Source organism: Oncorhynchus kisutch, linkage group LG8 (genome assembly GCF_002021735.2).
Source record: "Oncorhynchus kisutch isolate 150728-3 linkage group LG8, Okis_V2, whole genome shotgun sequence".
Classification (NCBI taxonomy): Eukaryota; Metazoa; Chordata; class Actinopteri; order Salmoniformes; family Salmonidae; genus Oncorhynchus; species Oncorhynchus kisutch.
Window position 1 is genome coordinate 45,810,371 of NC_034181.2, and position 24,744 is coordinate 45,835,114.

At 44.8% G+C, this 24,744-nt stretch overlaps 1 protein-coding gene across 4 annotated transcripts in view; it reads left to right on the plus strand.

Annotated features, from left to right (window-relative positions):
• LOC109895617 (rho-related BTB domain-containing protein 2) overlaps positions 1-24,744 on the plus strand; it is a 99,201-nt gene that overhangs the window by 21,754 nt on the left and 52,703 nt on the right. For 2 of the 4 annotated variants that reach the window (XM_020489465.2, XM_020489463.2), the window contains exon 1: positions 15,881-16,262. The exons of 1 other annotated variant lie outside the window; for it this stretch is intronic. Coding sequence is in view for 1 of the 3 variants with exons in the window: in XM_020489463.2 (XP_020345052.1) it covers positions 16,234-16,262 (29 nt within the window). In the remaining 2 variants the exon portion in view is untranslated. Of the gene's footprint in view, positions 1-15,880; positions 16,263-17,422; positions 17,668-24,744 lie in introns of those variants that run through there. One more of the 4 variants, XM_020489468.2, reaches the window with a different exon arrangement.

Consider the following 24,744-nt stretch of genomic DNA (forward strand, 5'->3'; position numbering starts at 1 on the left):
CAGTGTGTCAAATCGGAGGGCATGTTGTCCGGTCCTCTGGCAGTCTCTATGGGGGTGCCACAGGGTTCAATTCTCGGGCCGACTCTTTTCTCTGTGTATATCAATGATGTTGCTCTTGCTGCGGGCGATTCCCTGATCCACCTCTACGCAGACGACACCATTCTGTATACTTCTGGCCCTTCCTTGGACACTGTGCTATCTAACCTCCAAACGAGCTTCAATGCCATACAACACTCCTTCCGTGGCCTCGAACTTCTCTTAAACGCTGGTAAAACCAAATGCATGCTTTTCAACCGTTCGCCTGCTGCGCCCGCACGCCCGACTAGCATCACCACCCTGGATGGTTCCGACCTAGAATATGTGGACATCTATAAGTACCTAGGTATCTGGCTAGACTGTAAACTCTCCTTCCAGACTCATATCAAACATCTCCAATCCAAAATAAAATCTAGAATCGGCTTTCTATTACAAAGCATCCTTCACTCACGCCGCCAAACTTACCCTAGTAAAACTGACTATGCTACCGATCCTCGACTTTGGCGATGTCATCTACAAAATAGCTTCCAATACTCTACTCAGCAAACTGGATGCAGTTTATCACAGTGTCTTCCGTTTTGTTACTAAAGCACCTTATACCACCCACCACTGCGACCTGTATGCTCTAGTCGGCTGGCCCTCGCTACATATTCGTCGCCAGACCCACTGGCTCCAGGTCATCTACAAGTCCATGCTAGGTAAAGCTCCGCCTTATCTCAGTTCACAGGTCACGATGGCAACATCCACCCGTAGCACGCGCTCCAGCAGGTGTATCTCACTGATCATCCCTAAAGCCAACACCTAATTTGGCCGCCTTTCCTTCCAGTTCTCTGCTGCCTGTGACTGGAACGAATTGCAAAAATGGTTGAAGTTGGAGACTTTTATCTCCCTCACCAACTTTAAACATCTGCTATCTGAGCAGCTAACCAATCGCTGCAGCTGTACATAGTCCATCGGTAAATAGCCCACCCAATTTACCTACCTCATCCCCATACTGTTTTTATTTGTTTACTTTTCTGCTCTTTTGCACACCAGTATCTCTACCTGTACATGACCATCTGATCATTTATCACTCCAGTGTTAATCTGCTGAATTGTAATTATTCGCCTACCTCCTCATGCCTTTTGCACACAATGTATATAGACTCTTAAAAAAAATGTATACTGTGTTATTGACTTGTTTATAGTTTACTCCATGTGTAACTCTGTGTTGTTGTCTGTTCACACTGCTATGCTTTATCTTGGCCAGGTTGCAGTTGTCAATGAGAACTTGTTCTCAACTAGCCTACTTGGTTAAATAAAGGTGAAATAAAAATAAATAAAATAAAATTAGATTATCATAATCAGTACAACCTTCAAAAAAGTATTTTACACACATCATAGGTGTCCATTACAATCTATGCAATAAATTGGTATGCATTAATTGTCCATAGTACATGAAAACGTGAATAGAACTGTAAGTACATTATGCTCCATACATACAGTACCATTCAAAAGTTTGGGGTCACTTAGAAATGTCCTTGTTTTTGAAAGAAAAACTATTGTTCTGTCCATTAAAATAACATCAAATTGATCCGAAATACAGTGTAGACATTGATAATGTTGTAAATGATTATTGTAGCTGGAAACGGCTGATTTTTAATGGAATGTCTACATAGGCGTACAGAGGTCTATTATGAGCAACCATCAGTCCTATGTTCCAATGGCACGTTGTGTTAGCTAATCCAAGTTAATAATTTTAAAAGACTAATTGATCATTAGAAAAGCCTTTTGCAAATATGTTAGCACAGCTGAAATTGTTTGGTGGGTTCGATTACAGTCTCAAAATGGCCAGAAACGGGAGAGTGAGGGCGCTGTAGAGGGGACCGACTGTAACCGGATCCTTCAGATCGTCACAAGAGATTCATGACAGCACACATGTCCAAAGTTATTATTTTTAAGGAAGCCAACAATGAAGGCAATGCGAGTGCCAGCCATAAAATGTGCCAGGGGTGTGGGAAGTTGTGTAAGACTGCGCAAATGTATTCAGACCCCATGACTTTTTCCACATTTTGTTACAGCCTTATTCTAAAATGGATTAAATGCATTTCTCCCCTCATCAATCTACATACAATACCCATAATGACAAAGCGAAAACAGGGTTTTACACATTTTTGCAAATGTATGTAAAAAAAACTGAAAAGGCTTGTTTACATAAGTATTCAGACCCTTTGCTATGAGACTCGAAATTGAGCTCAGGTGCATCCTGTTTCCATTGAGCATCCTTGAGATGTCTCTACAACTTGTTTGGAGTCCCCCGGTGGTAAACTATCTTGATTGGACATGATTTGGAAAGGCACTATATTAGGTCCCACAGTTGACAGTGCATGTTAGAACAAAAACCAAGCCATGAGGTTGAGTGAATTCTCCGTACACCACAGCGACAGGATTGTGTCCAGGCACAGATCTGGAGAAGGGTACCAAAACATATCTGCAGCATTGATGGTCCCCAAGAACACAGTGGCCTCCATCATTCTTAAATGGAAGAAGTTTGGATCCACCAAGACTCTTCCTAGAGCTATCAACCAGTCAAAGTTGGCATTAGTGGGAGTGACCATATTGTTCTATGGGAGTGACCTTACTAGGTAAAGTATTTGTCATCAGGCTAGCAAAAACATTTTCCCCTGGTCGTCACTAATTAACACAGCCACAAAGCCATAATTATGGCTAAACCACGCCCATGTCCAAAACGTATCTTCTTAAAATGTTATTTTAAAACGAACCTTAACCTTAAAAACAGTGACAACCTTATGCCTAACCTTAAATTAAGACCAAAAAGCTCATTTTTTGTTTTCATAAATCTTTATGATATTAGCCAATTTTGACTTTGTGGCTGTGCTATCTAGTGGAAGCCATTCCCCCTGGCCTCAAGGGATAAAACAAAACAGGTCCAGGTCCTACCTTCCAGCTATCTTATTAGCAAAGGACATAGCTAGCTAGCTAATGGCTCCACCGAGAAGAAGAAAGATTACACCCTTAAAATCTGTATGTGTCACGCTTGTGGGGAAAACCATACCAATAAGAGTTACAAACACAATCTCTTTGTTGCCAAGATGTCGCACCGATATGATGCACAAGACACATTTATTTATTTATTTATTTATTTATTTTACCTTTATTTAACCAGGTAGGCAAGTTGAGAACAAGTTCTCATTTACAATTGCGACCTGGCCAAGATAAAGCAAAGCAGTTCGACAGATAAAACGACACAGAGTTACACATGGAGTAAAAACAAACATACAGTCAATAATGCAGTATAAACAAGTCTATATACAATGTGAGCAAATGAGGTGAGAAGGGAGGTAAAGGCAAAAAAGGCCAAGATGGCAAAGTAAATACAATATAGCAAGTAAAATACTGGAATGGTAGTTTTGCAATGGAAGAATGTGCAAAGTAGAAATAAAAAAATAATGGGGTGCAAAGGAGCAAAATAAATAAATAAATTAAAATTAAATACAGTTGGGAAAGAGGTAGTTGTTTGGGCTAAATTATAGGTGGGCTATGTACAGGTGCAGTAATCTGTGAGCTGCTCTGACAGTTGGTGCTTAAAGCTAGTGAGGGAGATAAGTGTTTCCAGTTTCAGAGATTTTTGTAGTTCGTTCCAGTCATTGGCAGCAGAGAACTGGAAGGAGAGGCGGCCAAAGAAAGAATTGGTTTTGGGGGTGACTAGAGAGATATACCTGCTGGAGCGTGTGCTACAGGTGGGAGATGCTATGGTGACCAGCGAGCTGAGATAAGGGGGGACTTTACCTAGCAGTGTCTTGTAGATGACATGGAGCCAGTGGGTTTGGCGACGAGTATGAAGCGAGGGCCAGCCAACGAGAGCGTACAGGTCGCAATGGTGGGTAGTATATGGGGCTTTGGTGATAAAACGGATTGCACTGTGATAGACTGCATCCAATTTGTTGAGTAGGGTATTGGAGGCTATTTTGTAAATGACATCGCCAAAGTCGAGGATTGGTAGGATGGTCAATTTTACAAGGGTATGTTTGGCAGCATGAGTGAAGGATGCTTTGTTGCGAAATAGGAAGCCAATTCTAGATTTAACTTTGGATTGGAGATGTTTGATATGGGTCTGGAAGGAGAGTTTACAATCTAACCAGACACCTAAGTATTTGTAGTTGTCCACGTATTCTAAGTCAGAGCCGTCCAGAGTAGTGATGTTGGACAGGCGGGTAGGTGCAGGCAGCGATCGGTTGAAGAGCATGCATTTAGTTTTACTTGCATTCAAGAGCAATTGGAGGCCACGGAAGGAGAGTTGTATGGCATTGAAGCTTGCCTGGAGGGTTGTTAACACAGTGTCCAGAGAAGGGCCGGAAGTATACAGAATGGTGTCGTCTGCGTAGAGGTGGATCAGGGACTCACCAGCAGCAAGAGCGACCTCATTGATGTATACAGAGAAGAGAGTCGGTCCAAGAATTGAACCCTGTGGCACCCCCATAGAGACTGCCAGAGGTCCGGACAGCAGACCCTCCGATTTGACACACTGAACTCTATCAGAGAAGTAGTTGGTGAACCAGGCGAGGCAATCATTTGAGAAACCAAGGCTGTCGAGTCTGCCGATGAGGATATGGTGATTGACAGAGTCGAAAGCCTTGGCCAGATCAATGAATACGGCTGCACAGTAATGTTTCTTATCGATGGCGGTTAAGATATCGTTTAGGACCTTGAGCGTGGCTGAGGTGCACCCATGACCAGCTCTGAAACCAGATTGCATAGCAGAGAAGGTATGGTGAGATTCGAAATGGTCGGTAATCTGTTTGTTGACTTGGCTTTCGAAGACCTTAGAAAGGCACGGTAGGATAGATATAGGTCTGTAGCAGTTTGGGTCAAGAGTGTCCCCCCCTTTGAAGAGGGGGATGACCGCAGCTGCTTTCCAATCTTTGGGAATCTCAGACGACACGAAAGAGAGGTTGAACAGGCTAGTAATAGGGGTGGCAACAATTTCGGCAGATAATTTTAGAAAGAAAGGGTCCAGATTGTCTAGCCCGGCTGATTTGTAGGGGTCCAGATTTTGCAGCTCTTTCAGAACATCAGCTGAATGGATTTGGGAGAAGGAGAAATGGGGAAGGCTTGGGCGAGTTGCTGTTGGGGGTGCAGTGCTGTTGTCCGGGGTAGGAGTAGCCAGGTGGAAAGCATGGCCAGCCGTAGAAAAATGCTTATTGAAATTCTCAATTATGGTGGATTTATCAGTGGTGACAGTGTTTCCTATCTTCAGTGCAGTGGGCAGATGGTGGAAGGTGTTGTGGGAGATGATTGGTTGGTAGATTAAGCCAAAGAGTAATGCGCCGGGAGATTCAACTGGGCACTCTGCATTGGTTAACAAAGGCCAAGTTTGACGTGTTGGTCTAACAGACCTTTCCGCACATTTGAGGTGGAAGTGTCTGGGAATGAGATTGTTTCTATGCCATTCGGGGATCCTTGGGATGTCCCTACCCCATTGAAAGTGACATTTAAAATGGTTAAGGTTTGGATTAGGTAAGGGTCATGGTTAAGATTAGGGTAGGGTAGGGGTTAGGGTTTAGGAGAGGGACGTCCCAAGAATCTCAGATAGCACTAACCGAATGAGATTAGGTATAATGTGACTTACATAACTTCACTTTAGAGTATATGCTGTCCTTCAGCTCAACATGTCACCCTTCATAGAGTACATGTTTATATCATATTTGACATAGTTGGTATGTTAAGATGGCGCCTAAGAGCATGGCTGACGTTTTACTTGCTCCTAACCAACTGTGCTATTTGTTCGTTTTTTTTGCATTGTTTGTAACTTGTTTTTTAAACTTATTTTGTACATAATGTGTCTGTTACCGACTCTTATGACTGAAAATAACTTCTGGACATCAGAACAGTGACTACTCACCTCTACTGGAAGAAGATTTTCCTTTAACGAGTCCGATGAGAAGGATATACTGCTTTCCCGGGAACAGGCCCAAATCCCCGTCATTTGTGTGAAGAAAAGACGGAGGAAAAGGGGGCCACAGGTCAGGATGCCTTCTGAGAATACGTAGGCGAGCGAGTAAACTCTGACTGCCATCCGTTCTACTGTCTAAAGTGCAATAAATAAATTAAATTGATGACCGACGATTATCCTACCAACTGGACATTAAAAACGGTAATATCTATTGTTTCACCTAGTCATGGCTGAACGACGACACGGATAATATAGAGCTGGCGGGATTTTTAATGCACCGGCAGAACAGATAGACCACCTTGGATGCACCGGCAGAACTCTAGACCACCTTTACTCCACACACAGAAATGCGTACAAAGCTCTCCCCAACCTACCATTTGGCAAATTTGACCATAATTCTATCCTCCTGATTCCTGCTTACAAGCAAACACTAAAGCAGGAAGTACCAGTGACTCGCTCAATAAGGAAGTGGTCAGATGACAGGGATGCTATGCTAAAGGACTGTTTTTCTAGCACAGACTGGAATATGTTCTGGGATTCATCCATTAGCATTGAGGAGTATACCACCTCAGTCACCGGATTAAACAATAAGTGTATCGATGACGTCGTCCCCACAGTGACCGTACATACATATCCCAACCAGAAGCCATGGATTACAGGCAACATCCGCATCGAGCTAAAGGCTAGAGCTGCGGCTTTCAAGGAGTGGGACACTAATCCAGACGCTTATAAGAAAACACGTTATGCCCTCAGACGACCCAGATGAGCTAAATGCCTTCTATGCTCGCTTCGAGGCAAGCAACACTGAAGCATGCACGAGAGCACCAGCTGTTCTGGACGACTGTGTGATAACGATCTAGGTAGCCGATAGGAGAAAGACATTTAAACAGGTCATCATTCACAAAGCCGCAGGGCCAGATAAATTACCAGGATGTGTACTCAAAGCATGCGCGGACCAACTGGCAAGTGTCTTCACTGACATTTTCAACCTCTCCCTGACCGAGTCTGTAATACCTAACCTACTGTTCAAAAGTTTGGAGTCACTTAGAAATGTCCTTGTTTTTGAAAGAAAAGCACACTTTTTGTCAATTAAATAACATCAAATTGACCAGAAATTATGGCTCTAATCAGAATAGAAAGGAGTGGAAGGACCCGGTGCACAACTGATTAAGAGGATAAGTACATTAGAGTGTCTAGTTTGATAAAAAGGACGCCTAACTAGTACTAACTGGCAGCTTCATTAAATAGTACCCGCAAAACACCAGTCTCAACATCAACAGTGAAGAGGCAACTCCGGGATGCTTGGCTACTAGTTCATCTGTCCAGTGTCTGTGTTCTTTTGCCCATCTTAATTTTTTCTTTTTATTGGCCAGTCTGAGATATCTTTTTTCTTTGCAACTCTGCCTAGAGAGCTCGCCTCTTCACTGTTAACGTTGAGACTGGTGTTTTGCGGGTACTATTTAATGAAGCTGCCAGTTGAGGACTTGTGAGGCGTCTGTTTTTCAAACTAGACACTCTCTTGTATTGTCCTTTTGCTCAGTTGTACACTGGTGCCCACTTTACATCCTGGTTAGGGCCAGATTGCGCTGTTCTGTGAAGGGAGTAGTACACAGCGTTGTACAAGATCTTCAGTGTCTTGGCAATTTCTCGCATGGAATAGCCTTCATTTCTCAGTACAAGTATAGACTGACGAGTTTCAGAACAAAGTATTTGTTTCTGGCCATTTTGAGCCTTTAATCGAACCCACAAATGCTGATGCTCCAGACACTCAACTAGTCTGAAGAAGGGCAGTTATATTTCTTCTTTAATCAGAACAACAGTTTTCAGCTGTGCTAACGTAAGTGCAAAAAGGTTTTCTACTGATCAATTAGCCTTTTAAAATTATAAACTTGGATTAGCTAACACAACGTGCCATTGGAACACAGGAGTGATGGTTGCTGATAATGGGCCTCTGTACGCCTTTCTAGATATTCATAAAAAATCTGCCGTTTCCAGCTACAATAGTAATTTACAACATTAATAATGTCTACACTGTATTTCTGTCACGCCCTGGTCGAAGTATATTGTGTTTGTCTTTATTTATTTGGTCAGGCCGGGGTGTGACATGGGTTTATTGTGGTGTGTTTTGTCTTGGGGTTTTGTTAGGTATTGGGTGTGTGGCTTAGTGGGGGTATCTAGCAAAGTCTATGGCTGTCTGGAGTGGTTCTATCAGAGGCAGGTGTTTATCGTTGTCTCTGATTGGGAACCATATTTAGGCAGCCATATTCTTTGAGTGTTTTGTGGGTGATTGTTCCTGTCTCTGTGTTTGCACCAGATAGGACTGTTTCGGTTTTCACATTTTCATTATTTTGTCGTTTCTTCATGTATAGTTTTTTCCTTCATTAAAATAACGCCGCATTTTGGTCCGACTCTCCTTCACCACAAGAGAACCGTTACAGAATCACCCACCACAACAGGACCAAGCGGCGTGTCAACAGGCAGGAGCCGCAGGAGAAGCAACAAAGGCAGCAACAGCAGAGAAAAGAGGCATGGACATGGGAGTACGGTTTGGACTATAAGAGTATGGACTATACTTCTTGGGAGGAGATAGACAGGTGGGCGGTCGACCCAGGGAGAGTGCCGGAGCCCGCCTGGGATTCGATGGTGCAGTGCACGGAAGGTTATCGGATAATGGAGTTGGTGAAGCAAGCACGGCGGCGCGGACGGAAGCCCGAGAGTCACCCCCAAAAATGTATTGGGGGGGCTCACAGGGAGTAGGGCTACGCCAGGTAGGAGACCTGCGCAAACTCCCTGTGCTTACCGGGGGGCTAGTGAGACCGGGCAGGCACCGTGTTATGCTTTGGAGCGCACGGTGTCCCCAGTGCGGTTGCATAGCCCGGTCCGGTACATTCCAGCTCCTCGTATCGGCCGGGCTAGAGTGGGCATTGAGCCAGGTAAGGTTGGGCAGGCTCGGTGCTCAAGAGCTCCAGTGCGCCTGCACGGTCCGGTCTATCCAGTAGCACCTTCACGCACCAGCCATCCAGAGGCAGCTCCCCACACCAGGCTTCCTGTGCGTGTTCCTAGCCCAGTACCACCAGTGCCAGCACCACGCATCAGGCCTATAGTGCGCCTCGCCTCTCCAGCGCTGCCGGAGTCTCCCGCCTATCTAGCGCTGCCAGAGTCTTCCTCATCTCCAGCGCTGCCGGAGTCTCCCGCCTGTTCAGCGCTGCCGGAGCCTTTCTCCTCTCCTGCGCTGCCGGAGTCTCCCGCCTGTTCAGCGCAGCCAGAGCCTTCCTCCTCTACAGCGCTGCTGGAGTCTCCCGCCTGTTCAGCACTGCCAGAGCCTTCCTCTTCTACAGCGCTGCTGGAGTCTCCTGCCTGTTCAGCACAGCCAGAGCTGCCAGCCTGCATGGAGCAGCCAGAACTGTCAGTCTACATGGAGCAGCCAGAGCTGCCAGTCTGCATGGAGCAGCCAGAGCTGCCAGTCTGCATGGAGCAGCCAGAGCTGCCAGTCTGCATGGAGCAGCCAGAGCTGCCAGTCTGCATGGAGCAGCCAGAGCTGCCAGTCTGCAAGGAGCTGCCAGTCTGCAAGGAGCTGCCAGTCTGCACGGAGCCGCCAGAGCTGCCAGTCTGTAAGAAGCCGCCAGAGCTGTCAGCCTACATGGAGCAGCCAGAGCCGCCAGTCAGCATGGAGCAGCCAGATCCGTCAGTCTGCCAGGATCCGCCAGTCAGCCAGACTCTTCCAGATCCACCAGTCAGCCAGACTCTTCCAGATCCGTCAGTCAGCCAGACTCTTCCAGATCCGCCAGTCAGCCAGACTCTTCCAGATCCGCCAGTCAGCCAGACTCTTCCAGATCCGCCAGTCAGCCAGACTCTTCCAGATCCGCCAGTCAGCCAGACTCTTCCAGATCCGCCAGTTAGCCAGGATCTGCCAGTCAGCCAGACTCTTCCAGATCTGCCAGTCAGCCAGACTCTTCCAGATCCGCCAGTTAGCCAGGATCTGCCAGAACCGCCAGCCAGCCAGGATCTGCCAGATCCAACTACCTGCCTGAGCTTCCTCTCAGTGCTGAGCTTCTTCTCAGTGCTGAGCTTCCTCTCAGTGCTGAGCTTCCTCTCAGTGCTGAGCTTCCCCTCAGTGCTGAGCTTCCCCTCAGCCCCGAGCTTCCCCTCAGCCCCGAGCTTCCCCTCAGCCCCGAGCTTCCCCTCAGCCCCGAGCTTCCCCTCAGTCCCGAGCTGCCCCTCAGTCCCGAGCTACCCCTCAGTCCAGTGGGGTTCTGGGTGAAGACTACTAGGCCATGGTCGGCGGCGAGGGTGGACTATCCTAGGACGCGAGGAAGAGGGACTAAGACATTGATAGAGTGGGGTCCACGTCCCGCGCCGGAGCCGCCACCATGGACAGACGCCCACCCGGACCCTCCCTATTGTTTTGATGTGCGTCCGGGAGTCCGCACCTTAGGGAGGGGGGGGGGTTCTGTCACGCCCTGGTCGAAGTATATTGTGTTTGTCTTTATTTATTTGGTCAGGCCGGGGTGTGACATGGGTTTATTGGGGTGTGTTTTGTCTTGGGGTTTTGTTAGGTATTGGGTGTGTGGCTTAGTGGGGGTATCTAGCAAAGTCTATGGCTGTCTGGAGTGGTTCTCAATCAGAGGCAGGTGTTTATCGTTGTCTCTGATTGGGAACCATATTTAGGCAGCTATATTCTTTGAGGGTTTTGTGGGTGATTGTTCCTGTCTCTGTGTTTGCACCAGATAGGACTGTTTCTGTTTTCACATTTTCATTATTTTGTCGTTTCTTCATGTATAGTTTTTTCCTTCATTAAAATAACATGAATCATCATCACGCCGCATTTTGGTCCGCCTCTCCTTCACCACAAGAGAACCGTTACAATTTCTGATAAATTGTAGGTTATTTTAATGGACAGAAATTGTGCTTTTCTTTAAAAAACAAGGACATTTCTAAGTGACCCCAAACTTTTGAATGGTAGTGTATATGTTTCAAGCCGACCACCATAGTCCCTGTGCCCAAGGAAGCGAAGGTAACCTGCCTAAATTATTACTGCCCCGTAGCACTCATGTCGGCAGCCATAAAGTGATTTTCCCCCTCAGGAGACTGAAAAGATTTGGCGTGGGCCCCCAGATCCTCAATAGTTCTACAGCTGCACCATCGAGAGCATCCTGACCGGCTGCATCACCGCCTGGTATGACAACTCCTTGGCATCTGACCGTAAGGCGCTGCAGAGGGTAGGGAGTACCGCCCTGTTCATCAATGGATCCAAGCATCCTGCCATCCAGGACCCATATAATAGGCAGAGTCAGAGGAAAGCCTATAAAATTGTCATAGCGTTTTTTCTCTGCTACCACATAGCAAGCGGTACAGGAGCGCCAAGTTTAGGACCAAAAGGCTCCTTAACAGCTTCTACCCCCAAACCATAAGACTGCTGAACAATTAATACAAATTCAAATGGCCACCGGACTATTTAAATTGACACCACCTCCCCCCATTTGTTTTGTACACTGCTGCTACTCTCGGTTTATTATCTATGCATAGTCACTTCACCCTTACCTACATGTACAAATTACCTCAGCTAAAATGTACGCCCGCACACGGACTCTGTACCGGTACCCCCTGTATATAGCCTCGTTATTTGATTGTGTTACTTTTTATTATTTTTTACTTTAGTTTATTTGGTAAATATTTTCTTAACTCTTTCTGAAATGCGCTGTTGGTTAAGTGCTTGTATGTATGCATTTCACAGTAAGGTCTACACTTGTTGTATTCGACACGTGACAAAAAGTTTGATTTGATGTCACATTTGATATTGATGATTATTTTCCAGTTATGCCACATTTATGAACCCTTTATAAAGCATGGCATACAGTTATAGATGCTTTGTAACACTTATGTTGTGTTTATGAAGGCATTTTGAAGGCTATGAGCCGAAAGTCATTTAAAGCGGAACGTTATGGTCCTGGCACCACCCTACGCCAGGGCCCTCACCTCCTCTCTGTAGGCTGTCTCATTGTTGTTGGTAATCAGACCAATCACTGTTGTGTTGTCAGCAAACTTGATGATTGAGTTGGGGACGTTCGTGGCCACGCAGTCATGGGTGAACAGGGAGTATAGGAGGGGGATGAGCAGGCACCCTTGTGGGGCCCCTGTGTTGAGGATCAGCATGGTGGAGGTGTTGTTGCCTACCTTCACCATTTGGGTTGGCCTATCAGTAAGTCCAAGACCCAGTTGCACAGGGGGGGTTCAGACCCAGTGCGACGTGTGTGTGCGAGCGCGCGTGCATGCGTGCATGTTTAGGAATGCCAGCTTCACTCTTTTCGACAAGGTTGCCTGCCCCTCCAATAACACCATCATCACCCTTCACCCTTGACCTCTAAGTTTCCCTGAGGACAAGCAAGCAGCAAACTCCACTTCCCTGTGCAAGAAAAAAACAAGCTCCCTCCCTACTGACTTTGAAATATCCTCAAGTGTTGGGGGACTGTTGGATGGCCCACTTTGGCACGGACCTACTTGTGTCAGAGTGTGGAGGCCGATGCCGCTGGCATAGTGTCTGACTGAGGGAAGCTCTCTGTGGGTGTGGTGGAAGATGCTTGGTGTTTTGACAGCTAGATGTAAGCTCCAGTATGGGCATTGGGCATAGGGCATTGGGGTGAGCTGACAGGCTTTTGAGAGTAGTGTCTGTGTGTGAAAGAATTTGCCTCCTTTTGGTGAGCTCTGGGGCGTATGTCTCAGTGTCACGGGCTCTCGGGGCACAGAGAGAAAGAGATACAGACAGACAGGCAGACAGACATTACTAGAACATACAGAGACCGGCTCAGTTCAAACTGACCTCTGTGGCCCGGTCATCCAGGCACCCCTACTGCTCCAGCAGCCTGGGAATACAATATGTTTTCAACCTTGATGTAGTGTGTGTGTGTGTGTGTGTGTGTGTGTGTGTGTGTGTGTGTGTGTGTGTGTGTGTGTGTGTGTGTGTGTGAGCTAAATCAACAAATATGGCAGAGTCTCCTTAAGAACACTTGCGAGTTGTTTTAAAAAGAATTGACTTTGTTTCGATAATATAACTCCCTTCCTTGATCTATGGCCTCATCTCATTCTCAACCCACCGTTCATTACAGTACACCAGCAAGGAGACATTTCCACACACATTTAACGATAATGTTACGCAGGCCTGCAATTTTAATAACATAGTCATAAAACACTGATACAAGCCTAGTGCTTCTTGCAACTGAAATAGGGCAGCCACAACCACAGCATGCATTTGAAAGTTCGCTCACAAGGTCTCTCCTTAACAAGCGCTGCCTTTCCAAATTCTATGACCCCGATTGCAAAACCAAGACCCCCCGTTTTATACAACATTCCAACCCCATCATTCATGGCGTTCCATTTGAGCCATGCCAGAGGGGCCAGGGGGCATCACTTTCTCAGGACTGGTTGCTGTGGGCACTGCTATAGGCACTCCCAGTCAGTGGCATGTATTCATGGATGCCAAGGGAAGCCAGGCTTCTCCAAATATTTGACCAATAAAAATATATATTTTTTAAATGTAGCTCTGCGTTTTCATAATTTTCAGTCAATTAGCAAGTGGCTGAATCTCACCGGAGAAATCATCCGAGCGAGGGAAACAGCGCCCCTCTGTCTCTTCCGATTCGGATCATTTAATATGTTAGGCCGCTGGCCTGAGACGATTGAAGTTCAATATGTAGCCTAGATGTAGCCTAGTAGGCACAAGTTAACTAGTTAGCTAACTTAGCTGCTTCCTTGATGCCCATGTGAGGAAGATTGGCTGGCAAGTATTTTAGCTCGGTAGACTATGACAAAAACTGAAAGCGTATTGTATGACAGAGCCATAGACCGTTTTGCCAGGCAGTGCTCCTGTTGTCTTTGTGCATAGTTGGGGGTTCTAAATCAGTAGTTATTTAGTAAAACTGTCGAAAACATTAACTTGCTTGACCATGCTGCAGGTCATACATGCAATATTTGCTTTGTGGACTTCACCGAACAGATGTTGCTCTCCAGTTTTGCGACGTATGTGTAGTTTCATTTATTCTGGCACTGTGGGACTGTTGTCTTTCTGTTGTCACAACCTTATTATATATCACGGTGGCGTATGAACGAATGGGTTATAGAACAAACAACGCAATTATCACAACATAGGTTGTGATATGGCTTTTCTTTACTGGCTTGGCATGGCTTCCACTGTGATTTTACCCCTGCACCTCTACTGCTCCCACCCCTGTATGGTGAGGGCTTTGTGTGTGTGTGTGTGTGTGTGTGTGTGTGTGTGTGTGTGTGTGTGTGTGTGTGTGTGTGTGTGTGTGTGTGTGTGTGTCGGCTGACGGACAGGGCTGAGTGAATGCATTGACAAGACTGTGGGAACAGGGGGCGTAAACTAAGCTGTTCCCTAGCAATAACAGGCTACACTCCTCAAGCCTTTCTTTTGGAAAATGCAGTACCTAGATCCACCAGGGGATGTCAGCCTTTTCCTTATACATAGTAGAGCAGTGTATCCCAACCCTGGTCCTCGAGTACCCCCAACAGTACACATTTGTATTGTAACCCTGGACAAGCACACCTGATTCAACTTGTCAACTAATCATCAAGCCCTCAATGAGATGAATGAGGTGTGTTTGTCAAGTGCTACAACGAAACGGTGTCCTGCCGGGGGGTACTTGAGGACCAGGGTTGGGAAACACTGCAGTAGAGAAGGCTTTTTGGGTAGCTCATTTAAATGTTGGTCCTAATTCCCACCTTTAATGACAACATTTTCATCAAGAGGTCAGAGGTCATCTTCCTCAGGTCCTGTTTGATTTCATTAAAGAAGGTAATTAGTAGCATACAGTGTGAGGGCATTTCTGTTCTTGTATGTATCATTAGCATCATGTATGTATCATTAGTCAGGCACCTACATTTTGGACTATACCTACATAAGTGTATATGACCACAGGCGTTTTAATTTGAATGTTGAACAAGGTTATAGTGTTTGATCAAACATTGGACATGTAGGTTCGAGACTACTCAGATATAATGGCAACCTGTTCTTCCTTGATTTACTATGAATCGGATGTGCACATTGTCAATAGTGGGCCAACCTCAGCACTGTCATGAATAGGCCAAAGGCTAAGGGTGACTTTTATTATCGTAACCATAGTAATGACCTTATGACCTGTGATGCCAAAATTAACATCCTACAGGACACATTGTCTGGTCACAGTGTATGGGTATTAAGTGTTAAATCTATGCCCTTATATACAAAGTAATGCATTCCATTAGATTCTTTTTTATTTTGGGCATTTATTCCCCTGTGGGAAAGCTTAACATTCCAGGCATTGAATTCCCAGGCGTTCCGTCCATGATAAAGAATGGCTAATTCATTATACAGGTGGGGAGGCTTACCTTTCTCATCTACAGTGCCATCTACAGTATGTGCTCCTATATTTACAGCAGTGGCTGAGCACATGACTGTTGGTGTCACTGTGTGTGGTATGTAGTTGCCATACCATTGAACTTACTTAACTAGCCAGAGAGCCTCACAGTGATGTTTGGCAAACATTTAGCTGAATTTGAAATGTTTGTGTGTTGTTTTTGGTGAGTGAAGTACCCTATAGTCATTTGGTTAGCTTGCAATATTAGATCAAGTAATGCGACATCAATAACTGTGTAATAGGCTGTGTCAAGTATTTCAAAATGATAGATATTCAACCTGACTGTTTACATCTACAGTGTGCGTCAAAAGACACGATTTGAATTTGTGGCATTGCTGTTAATAAATAAAGCAGAAAGACGGAAGACAGAAGTGGCGTGTTTTGAGTTAACGGGGCGGGGAAACCTGCTTCGGGGCGATAACAGGAAGAGCACAGCTCCTTACCATTGGCTCCCATCCATCCCGATCTCATGACGCAGACCCATGGGGGTGTGCTTTAGAACAAATCAGCTGGAGAAACAAAAACACAGACGGGTGCCTCATAGGTGACATAGTTAGAACTAGCGATGGTTAATATTTCACCAAATAACCCCAGTTTTAGGTAAAAGTTCAGAGTTAGTGCTTTAGCTAGATGCAAAGGAGTTAGTGAGCGGCCTGGAATCATTGCAAGAGAACAGCGAGAAGAAGGAAGATGCTATCTTTGTGACAGCGCTGAGTTTTTGGGCAACATTCACAGTAACGTTGGTTCTCTCAAGGCTCTTGAGTTAGTTAGTCTTGAGTTAGTCTTCTTGCCTCCGCTCGTCTCCTGTGCTCGGTCGAACTTGGCGCGGAGTGGCATGTGGGTCAATACCGGAACAGTCGGAAGGTAGGGGGGAAACGTCAGTACAACAGTTTTGCATGCACATGGTCACGTGTTCACTTTGTGTTTCGGTTTGCTTTAGGAGATTATGAAATAATCTCACTGGTTCCGAAAAATTGGAACTGTCAACAATAGGCTACAATTAGCCTCTTCGCTCCGGGAGACTTGTAGGCTCCAATGTAACACGAATAATGACGGTAGTTTTTGTTGTTGTTGTGCGCAGGTGTCCTGCTGCTTGAAAGCTGCTTGCATTTCGTTGTGGTGCAGCAATATGCTGGGTCCGTTACGCTGTGGTGCAGCAATAGGCTGGGTCCGTTACGCTGTGGTGCAGCAATAGGCTGGGTCCGTTACGCAAGAGTATCAATGCATCTATTTTGGGTTGTATCCCACTTACCCGCTACGTTAACATGCTTTGGTCTATCAATTCTAACTCGATTGACGTTGGACTTCGTGTAGTTTCCTGTATATTTTGGGGATAATTCTTGTCACCACTGGAAATGCAATGAAGTAGTCTATCAGTTTCCTACAAGACTGGGTCTCATACAGTAGAAAAAAATACAAATGAGCCAGATGCTTGGTTATGAATGGCTGCACAGACAATCAGTCAAAACACCCTCCATTGATGTAATGGTCTGCAGCAGTTTCTTGTTTCCCTCAATGTTTTACCATGCACTATTTCATAGAAAATCTAAATAGCAGTTCAAATGGATTGTTGCTTTATGATCAACATAACACACAATCTGCCCTTAATAGTGACCCAGGTCATTCAGAGGGTTAGATTACACTATGTGGCTGTAGCAGTGTCACAGCTAAGGAGACTGTCAGTCAGTACTCCAAATCCCATGTTAGAAACGTGCTTTGGTTATATGTTAGCCAAACCCAATGTGATGTGCGGAAAGGTGACATTTTCTTAGGGAGGACATGAGAGGTAGTGTACTCCCCAAACATGTTGTTATAAACACATAGCATTCCATCCGCTTAGGCCCTGTGCTCAGGAAGTAGAAATTAACATTGTGCAAAAAAAATTATAATTGGTCTGCTGCTCCTGTCATTGAATGCCTGCCTTTAGTTCATATTCTATACCTTATCATATGTATTAATTCTAGAGGATACAGGACAAAGCAAGCCACTATAGTGACCAGGGCCTGTTCTGTCTGTGTCAACAGTTAGGAGATAACATGCTGCATTGACCCACATGGAAGAGGCAGCCAGCAGTGTATGTCTTGAGTGGCTACCGCAGTGACAGAGAGCGAGGGAGAGAGAGGCTAGTGAGGGTGACTGTGGCAGACAGGCAGAGTCATGCCCAATGCCAGAGGCTGAGACTGCCAACCATGACAGAGCAGAGGCACCCAAGCTGAAGGCCTGAGCTGAGTGGAGTGACACAAGAGTGACAAATATCCTGCAGTCCAAGGTAACACGGTGTTCATGTGGGCAGTTGGTTTCCTGGTACATTTGTGAGTGCAATGCTTTCACGTTAAACGCGGACAACAGTGTGAGTGTTGCGAGAGAGGTTCTTTCTAATGATAAGTCGCCTCTTTTGAGATCGCAGAGACAGTTACAGTTTGTGTTTTTAAGTGCATTTGGTGTTTACATATGCCTAAGCAGTTAGTGGTATTCCCAGGTGATGTTTTGGGGACGTGTACATGGCGCTTATGAAGTTAGTGGTAGTGGTATTCCCAGGTGATGTTTTGGTGACGTGTACATGGCGCTTATGAAGTTAGTGGTAGTGGTATTCCCAGGTGATGTTTTGGGGACGTGTACATGGCGCTTATGAAGTTAGTGCTAGTGGTATTCCCAGGTGATGTTTTGGTGACGTGTACATGGCGCTTATGAAGTTAGTGGTAGTGGTATTCCCAGGTGATGTTTTGGTGACGTGTACATGGCGCTTATGAAGTTAGTGGTAGTGGTATTCCCAGGTGATGTTTTGGGGACGTGTACATGGCGCTTATGAAGTTAGTGGTAGTGGTATTCCCAGGTGATGTTTTGCTGACGTGTACATGGCGCTTATGAAGTTAGTGCTAGTGGTATTCCCAGGTGATGTTTTGGTGACGTGTACATGGCGCTTATGAAGTTAGTGGTAGTGGTATTCCCAGGTGATGTTTTGGTGACGTGTACATGGCGCTTATGAAGTTAGTGGTAGTGGTATTCCCAGGTGATGTTTTGGGGACGTGTACATGGCGCTTATGAAGTTAGTGGTAGTGGTATTCCCAGGTGATGTTTTGGTGACGTGTACATGGCGCTTATGAAGTTAGTGGTAGTGGTATTCCCAGGTGATGTTTTGCTGACGTGTACATGGCGCTTATGAAGTTAGTGGTAGTGGTATTCCCAGGTGATGTTTTGCTGACGTGTACATGGCGCTTATGAAGCGCTGCATGCATATTGAGGGGCGGCAGGGTAGCCTAGTGGTTAGAGCGTTGGACTAGTAACCAGAAGGTTGCAAGTTCAAACCCCCGAGCTGACAAGGTACAAACCTGTCGTTCTGCCCCTGAACAGGCAGTTAACCCACTGTTCCTAGGCCGTCATTGAAAATAAGAATTTGTTCTTAACTGACTTGCCAGGCTAAATAAAGGTAAAAAAAAAAAAAGTGTGAATGTGTGTATTGTGTACATACATTTGTGTGCCAAAACCCCAGGGCAGTTTAATAGTACAGGATGATGTAGCTGGGTGCCCCTGCCTCTCTACTGGACCTGTATACAGCCAGGCAAAAACAGCAGACTAGACCAGACTACCGCCTTATATAACCAGTCTGTGCCCCCCTCGCCTGTGGCAGCCGCTGTCGCCACAGATCCCTCTGTCTTGTGTTCTCTCAGACACACACACACACACAGATCCACAGACATGGCACACACACAGAACTGCATCAATACTATGGTTCACATTTTGCGAAGGTGTGAGCGTCCTACCTATCAGCGATTTAGTAATTTTCCATGAAGGGAGGCGACTTAACAGTCAGTTTAAAATGTCCCAAGTTTCTGCAAATGTCATACATTTATAATAACACATCTGTCTTTCCATACTTGGGATTGTTGTGTGTGTGTGGTGTGTGTGTGTGGTCATCCTCAGAGGGGTGTTACAGGCAGCCAGCTGTGTCATGGTGTTAGGGTGAACTCTAGCCCTGAGGAAGAGGAGGTGGTAGGGGAGGAAGAGCAGGATGAGAGATCGAGTTTATGAAGCGCTGGGGTCGAACGGCTGCTACCACTGGAACGGTTACATAACTCAAAGGGAGAGCGATGAGGGAGTGGAGAGAGACACGTCTGCCTGCTGCTCCTCGCATGGCCTTAACAGAGAGAGAGAAACAGAGGGGAGTATGGTGGAAAGAGAAATGGGTAATTCCATGTAATTTCAGCAAGTCATGTCACCCACCTTTGCATGATTGCTCTGAAATGGTTTCTGTATCTAGAAAAAGATCAGATTAGCATTCCTGTGACATTTTTTTATATATAATTTGATCTCTGAGAAATTAAGCTAGTTGTTTGCACCCAAATTGGCAATTTTTAATGTACAGTATTCATATAATATAAAATAAATATTGTACCCAACATCCGATTAGGACCATAATTCTTCTTGACAATTAGTAATACCTGAGGAATCCAATAAAATGATCAATAGCCACCCACAGACCCCCGAAGCCAATCCCACCCCAACAACCAGTATACAGTATCAGTTCTCTATGTCTGACAATATGGAGCTGCTGCTTGGAGTATTGCTTCTTCAACCTTTGTAATGTATTCCCTGTGAATCTAGTTATGGTATCAACTCCTAAATATGTGAACTGCACTTTTTTTTAGCAGCATCGTGGTGAAGCACTTTACAATTATGACTCACCACCTGGATTCGGTCTTATGGAGTGAAATTGTGTTTTTTTTACATTGGATATAAGTAGAGACTCAGAGCTACAAAATGGCATATCATACACTGCATTTGTGGAACAATGGGTAAGCAATTCTGCTTTGAAAGTTGATCAACTTGAAAAACTCACTTTAGAGAAAACCGCCTTTGAATGTTTTGGTATCTAGTGAAGAGCTCTTCTTTGTCTACACGCATTCAGCATCGTTCACACCCTGTTTTAGCCCCACCCATCTCATTTCACTCTGGCCAATGATTTGTTTACCTTTAAATAACATGAGAACAGCCGAACCAGCTCCACTGGCAACAATTTCATTATGCTTTTTTGCAGACATTTACTGACACCGGCCATATTCAACAGGTGTTGTACACACGTCACGTAACGTTAGCAAAACGAGCCAGCCAGCTAACGTTAGCTAGGTAAACGACAATGAACAAAGTGCCAACACTGCCTAACATTAGGCTCTAACTAGAAAAGCAAACAACTATGGGAAACTAATAACAACCTCTGCTAGGGAGCCAGCCAGCCAGCTAAAGTTAGCTAGCTTGCCAACAGTACACTTCAGCTTAAGACATATAGCTAGCTAGCTACAGTTGAAGTCAGAAGTTTACATACACCTTAGCCAAATACATTTAAACAGTTTTTCACAATTCCTGACATTTAATCTGAGTAAGAATTCCCTGTTTTAGGTCAGTTAGGATCACCACTTTATTTTAAGAATGTGAATGTCAGAATAATAGTAGAGAGTGATTTATTTCAGCTTTTATTTCTTTGATCACATTCCCAGTGGGTCAGAAGATTACATACACTCAATTAGTATTTGGTAGCGTTGCCTTTAAATTGTTTAACTTGGGTCAAATGTTTCGGGGAGCCTTCCACAAGCTTCTCACAATAAGTTGAATTTTAGTGAATTTTTTGTGAATTTTGGCCCATTCTCCCTGACAGAGCTGGTGTAACTGAGTCAGGTTTGTAGGCCTTCTTGCTTGCACACGGCTTTTCAGTTCTGCCCACAAATTTTATATGTGATTGAGGTCAGGGCTTTGTGATGGCCACTAATACCTTGACTTTGTTGTCCTTAAGCCATTTTGCCACAACTTTGGAAGCATGCTTGTAGTCATCGTCCATTTGGAAGACCCATTTGCAACCAAGCTTTAACTTCCTGACTGATGTCTTGAGATGTTGCTTCAATATATCCACATCATTTCTCTTCCTCGTGATGCTGTCTATTTTGTGAAGTGCACCAGTCCCTCCTGCAGCAAAGCACCCCCCACAACATGGTGCTGCCATCCCCTGTGATTTACTGTTGGGAATGTGTTCTTCGGCTTGCAAGCGTCCCCCCTTTTCCTCCAAACATAACGATGGTCCTTATGGCCAAATAGTTCTATTTTTGTTTCATCAGACCAGAGGACATTTCTCCAAAAAGTACGCTCTTTGTGCAGTTGCAAACCGTAGTCTGGCTTTTTTATGGGGGTTTTGGAGCAGTGGCTTCTTTCTTGCTAAGTGGCCTTTCAGGTTATATCAATAAAATACTTGTTTTACTGTGGATATAGATACTTTTGTACCTGTTTCCTCCAGCATCTTCACAAGGTCCTTTGCTGTTTTTCTGGGATTGATTTGCACTTTTCACACCAAAGTACGTTCATCTCTAGGAGAAAGAACGCGTCTCCTTCATGAGCTGTATGACGGCTACGTGGTCCCATGGTGTTTATACTTGCGTACTATTGTTTGTACAGATGAACGTGGTACCTTCAGGCATTTGGAAATTACTCCCAAGGATGAACCAGACTGGATGAACCAGTCTACAATTGTTTTTTTTAATGAGTTCTTGGTTGATTTCTTTTGATTTTCCCATGATGTCAAGCAAAGAGGCATTGAGTTTGAAGGTATGCCTTGAAATACATCCACAGGTACACCTCCAATTGACTCAAATTATGTCAATTAGAAGCTTCTAAAGCCATGACATTTCTGGAATTTTCCAAGCTGTTTAAAGGCACAGTCAACTTAGTGTATGTAAACTTCTGATCCACTGTAATTGTGATACAGTGAATTATAAGTGAAATAATCTGGCTGTAAACAATTGTTGTAAAAATTACTTGTGTCATGCATAAAGGGGATGTCCTAACCCACTTGACAAAATTGTAGTTTGTTAACAAGAAATGTGTGGAGTGGTTGAAAAACGAGTTTTAATGACTCCAACCTAAGTGTATGTAAACTTACGACTTCAACTGTAGGTAAACAATGAACCTAGCTAGCTAACCGAACACTAGATTGAAATTAAACCACTTTCTGTCAAAATTTGAAACGTGTAAAATATGAAAATGTATCTAGCTACCTTCCCTGCATACATCAACATGCCTCATGGACGTGTCTCTCTGTCGGGAATGCCATACCACGGTTGCCCTAAGTTTGAAAATATAATCCGGAGACAAGTGTTTTCTCCATCTCTTTAGCTATCATATTCCAATTCCACTCATTTCAAAAACTTGATCCTCCAGAAAATGGAGAGCAACACTTATGCAGCTCCACTACACAATACATTTTTTTTAAAGCCACGTTTGACAGGATTACCAACACAGACTGATGAGCTCAAATAGACAGACACCTTCAATGTGGCAGACCAATCTGAAATCCTGTCTTGGCATGTCCAGCCCACTCATTATCTCAGCCAACGATGGCTAGAGTGGGAAGGTTGCTAACTTTTTCTGTGGCTTAACCAACAAGGCTCGTAATTTTAACAATTGTATTCGTATTTACAGATGGCATTCAAGTTTGTTATTAAGGCACATGAAAGTTCACATGTCCGAGAAGGCATTTCTGCCAAAAAACACATTTTGATTAAAAAAAACAAAATGTTTGTTTAAAGGCTCTCCTGTAAAGTTGTGACTTGCGACATATGCCTAGTCTCCTGAATCGGGTCACAATTCACCATGAGTGCATAGGGGAGAGTGGGGCTAAGGCTAACACTGGTCAATTGTAGGGTAACTTGGGGTAAAATGCCACCCTACCTCAATCTTTTTTGGGGGGAGTGAACAACATTTTTAGCTGTTAAAGAGTAGTGTCAACCAGGGAACTTGATTGGGGGGGGGGAAATTGTGACATGAAGTGGGGGCATTACCCCGGGTGGCGGTTTACCTCAAGTTACCATAACAGGTATGCCTAAATTATATTCACTGTGTTTCAGGAATGCTAATCTTATCTGTTTCTAACTACAGAACAGTTTCAGAACAATCTGAGATGGTGGGTGTCGAGTAAAATTAGAGCCTAGTGAGAGAAAAGGGCAATAAGGCTGGTGAGCAATGGAAACAGTGAAAGAGAAAAGAGTAGTGGATGGAGAAAGGGAGAGTTGAGGAGGTGGGGAGCTGAGTTGTTCAGTCTTTCTCTATGAAAGCCCCCACTGCACTGTACTGACCCAAACCTGTACTGAGGCACTCCTCTCAAATATGCATGAGGCTGTCTTTGTCTGTTCTTTATCTGCACAGACCACCTGCACAGTGACAGTAGCACTACAGACCAGTGGTTAGGGGATGGGGGGGGGGGGGGGTTGCATTGAAGGGGAGTTCCATCCCCCCTTTGTTTTGGGGGTCCCCTCAGATATTTTAATTAGTATCTCCCCAAAAACATGCATAAACGCAATGAATATAATTTAAGCCTACATGTTAGGGTAACTTGTGGTGTGGCACCTCTGCCTGTACTTCTAACGGAACCCACATCATGCCTGTACTTCTCACGGAAACCACATCACATTTTTTTCCTTAAACACCTTCCCTGGTTGCTCAACTATAAATCGAATCTTTCTCATCACAATTTAAGTCACTCCCCCCCAAAAAAAATATTTTGAGGTAGGGTGGCATTTTACCCCAAGTGACCCTACAATTGTCACATGTTAGATTTAGCCCCACTCTCCCCTATGCACTCAGGGTGAATTGTAAAGCGCTTCATCAAGATGCTGCTCAAAAAAACTTGGGGTTTAAATGGTGCAGTTCCCGCATATTTATGAGTTGATAAATAAATAAAGTAGGAATGGAAAGCTGAGATCACCCCCTTTTTAACAAAGCCATTAAAACTACAGTTTTCCCTGCGATTGCAAGAATTGTTGTGCAATAACTGCTTGTCAGAATGCAGGTTTCCCTCCCTATCGTAACTTGATTGGAAAAGTAAATATGGATCGTTCTAGCATCTTCAAACTGCATCTCAACAGAAAGTTTTTTACGCACACATTATTTGGGGCAACAGGGATCTTGATCCAGGAGGGGATTGAATGTCTCTGCTGTAACCAAGAAGCTTGCTCTTGACATCTAGCCACTTAGCTAGCAAGTCAGCAAACCAAATGCATAGCTGGAGCCCTGAGCTGAATATAATTTATTTAACACATCATAGATTTCTTTTAGTTATACTTAACTTATAAGCAGTGGCGTAGCACGCATCCCGCATTATTGATAATCGGTATTGAGATACAGTCGGTATTTCTAAATACCCTGGTATACGGTATAAACGGTATATCCCCCTATCACCCAAGCCTGGTCTGTATGTGTGTGTGTGTGTGTGTGTGTGTTCCTTGGCCAGACGGAGTATAGCAGAAGGTTTGTTTAAATGTGTGGATGAAGGGGGCAGCAGGCAGTGTCACAGTGATCCTCTCACTGC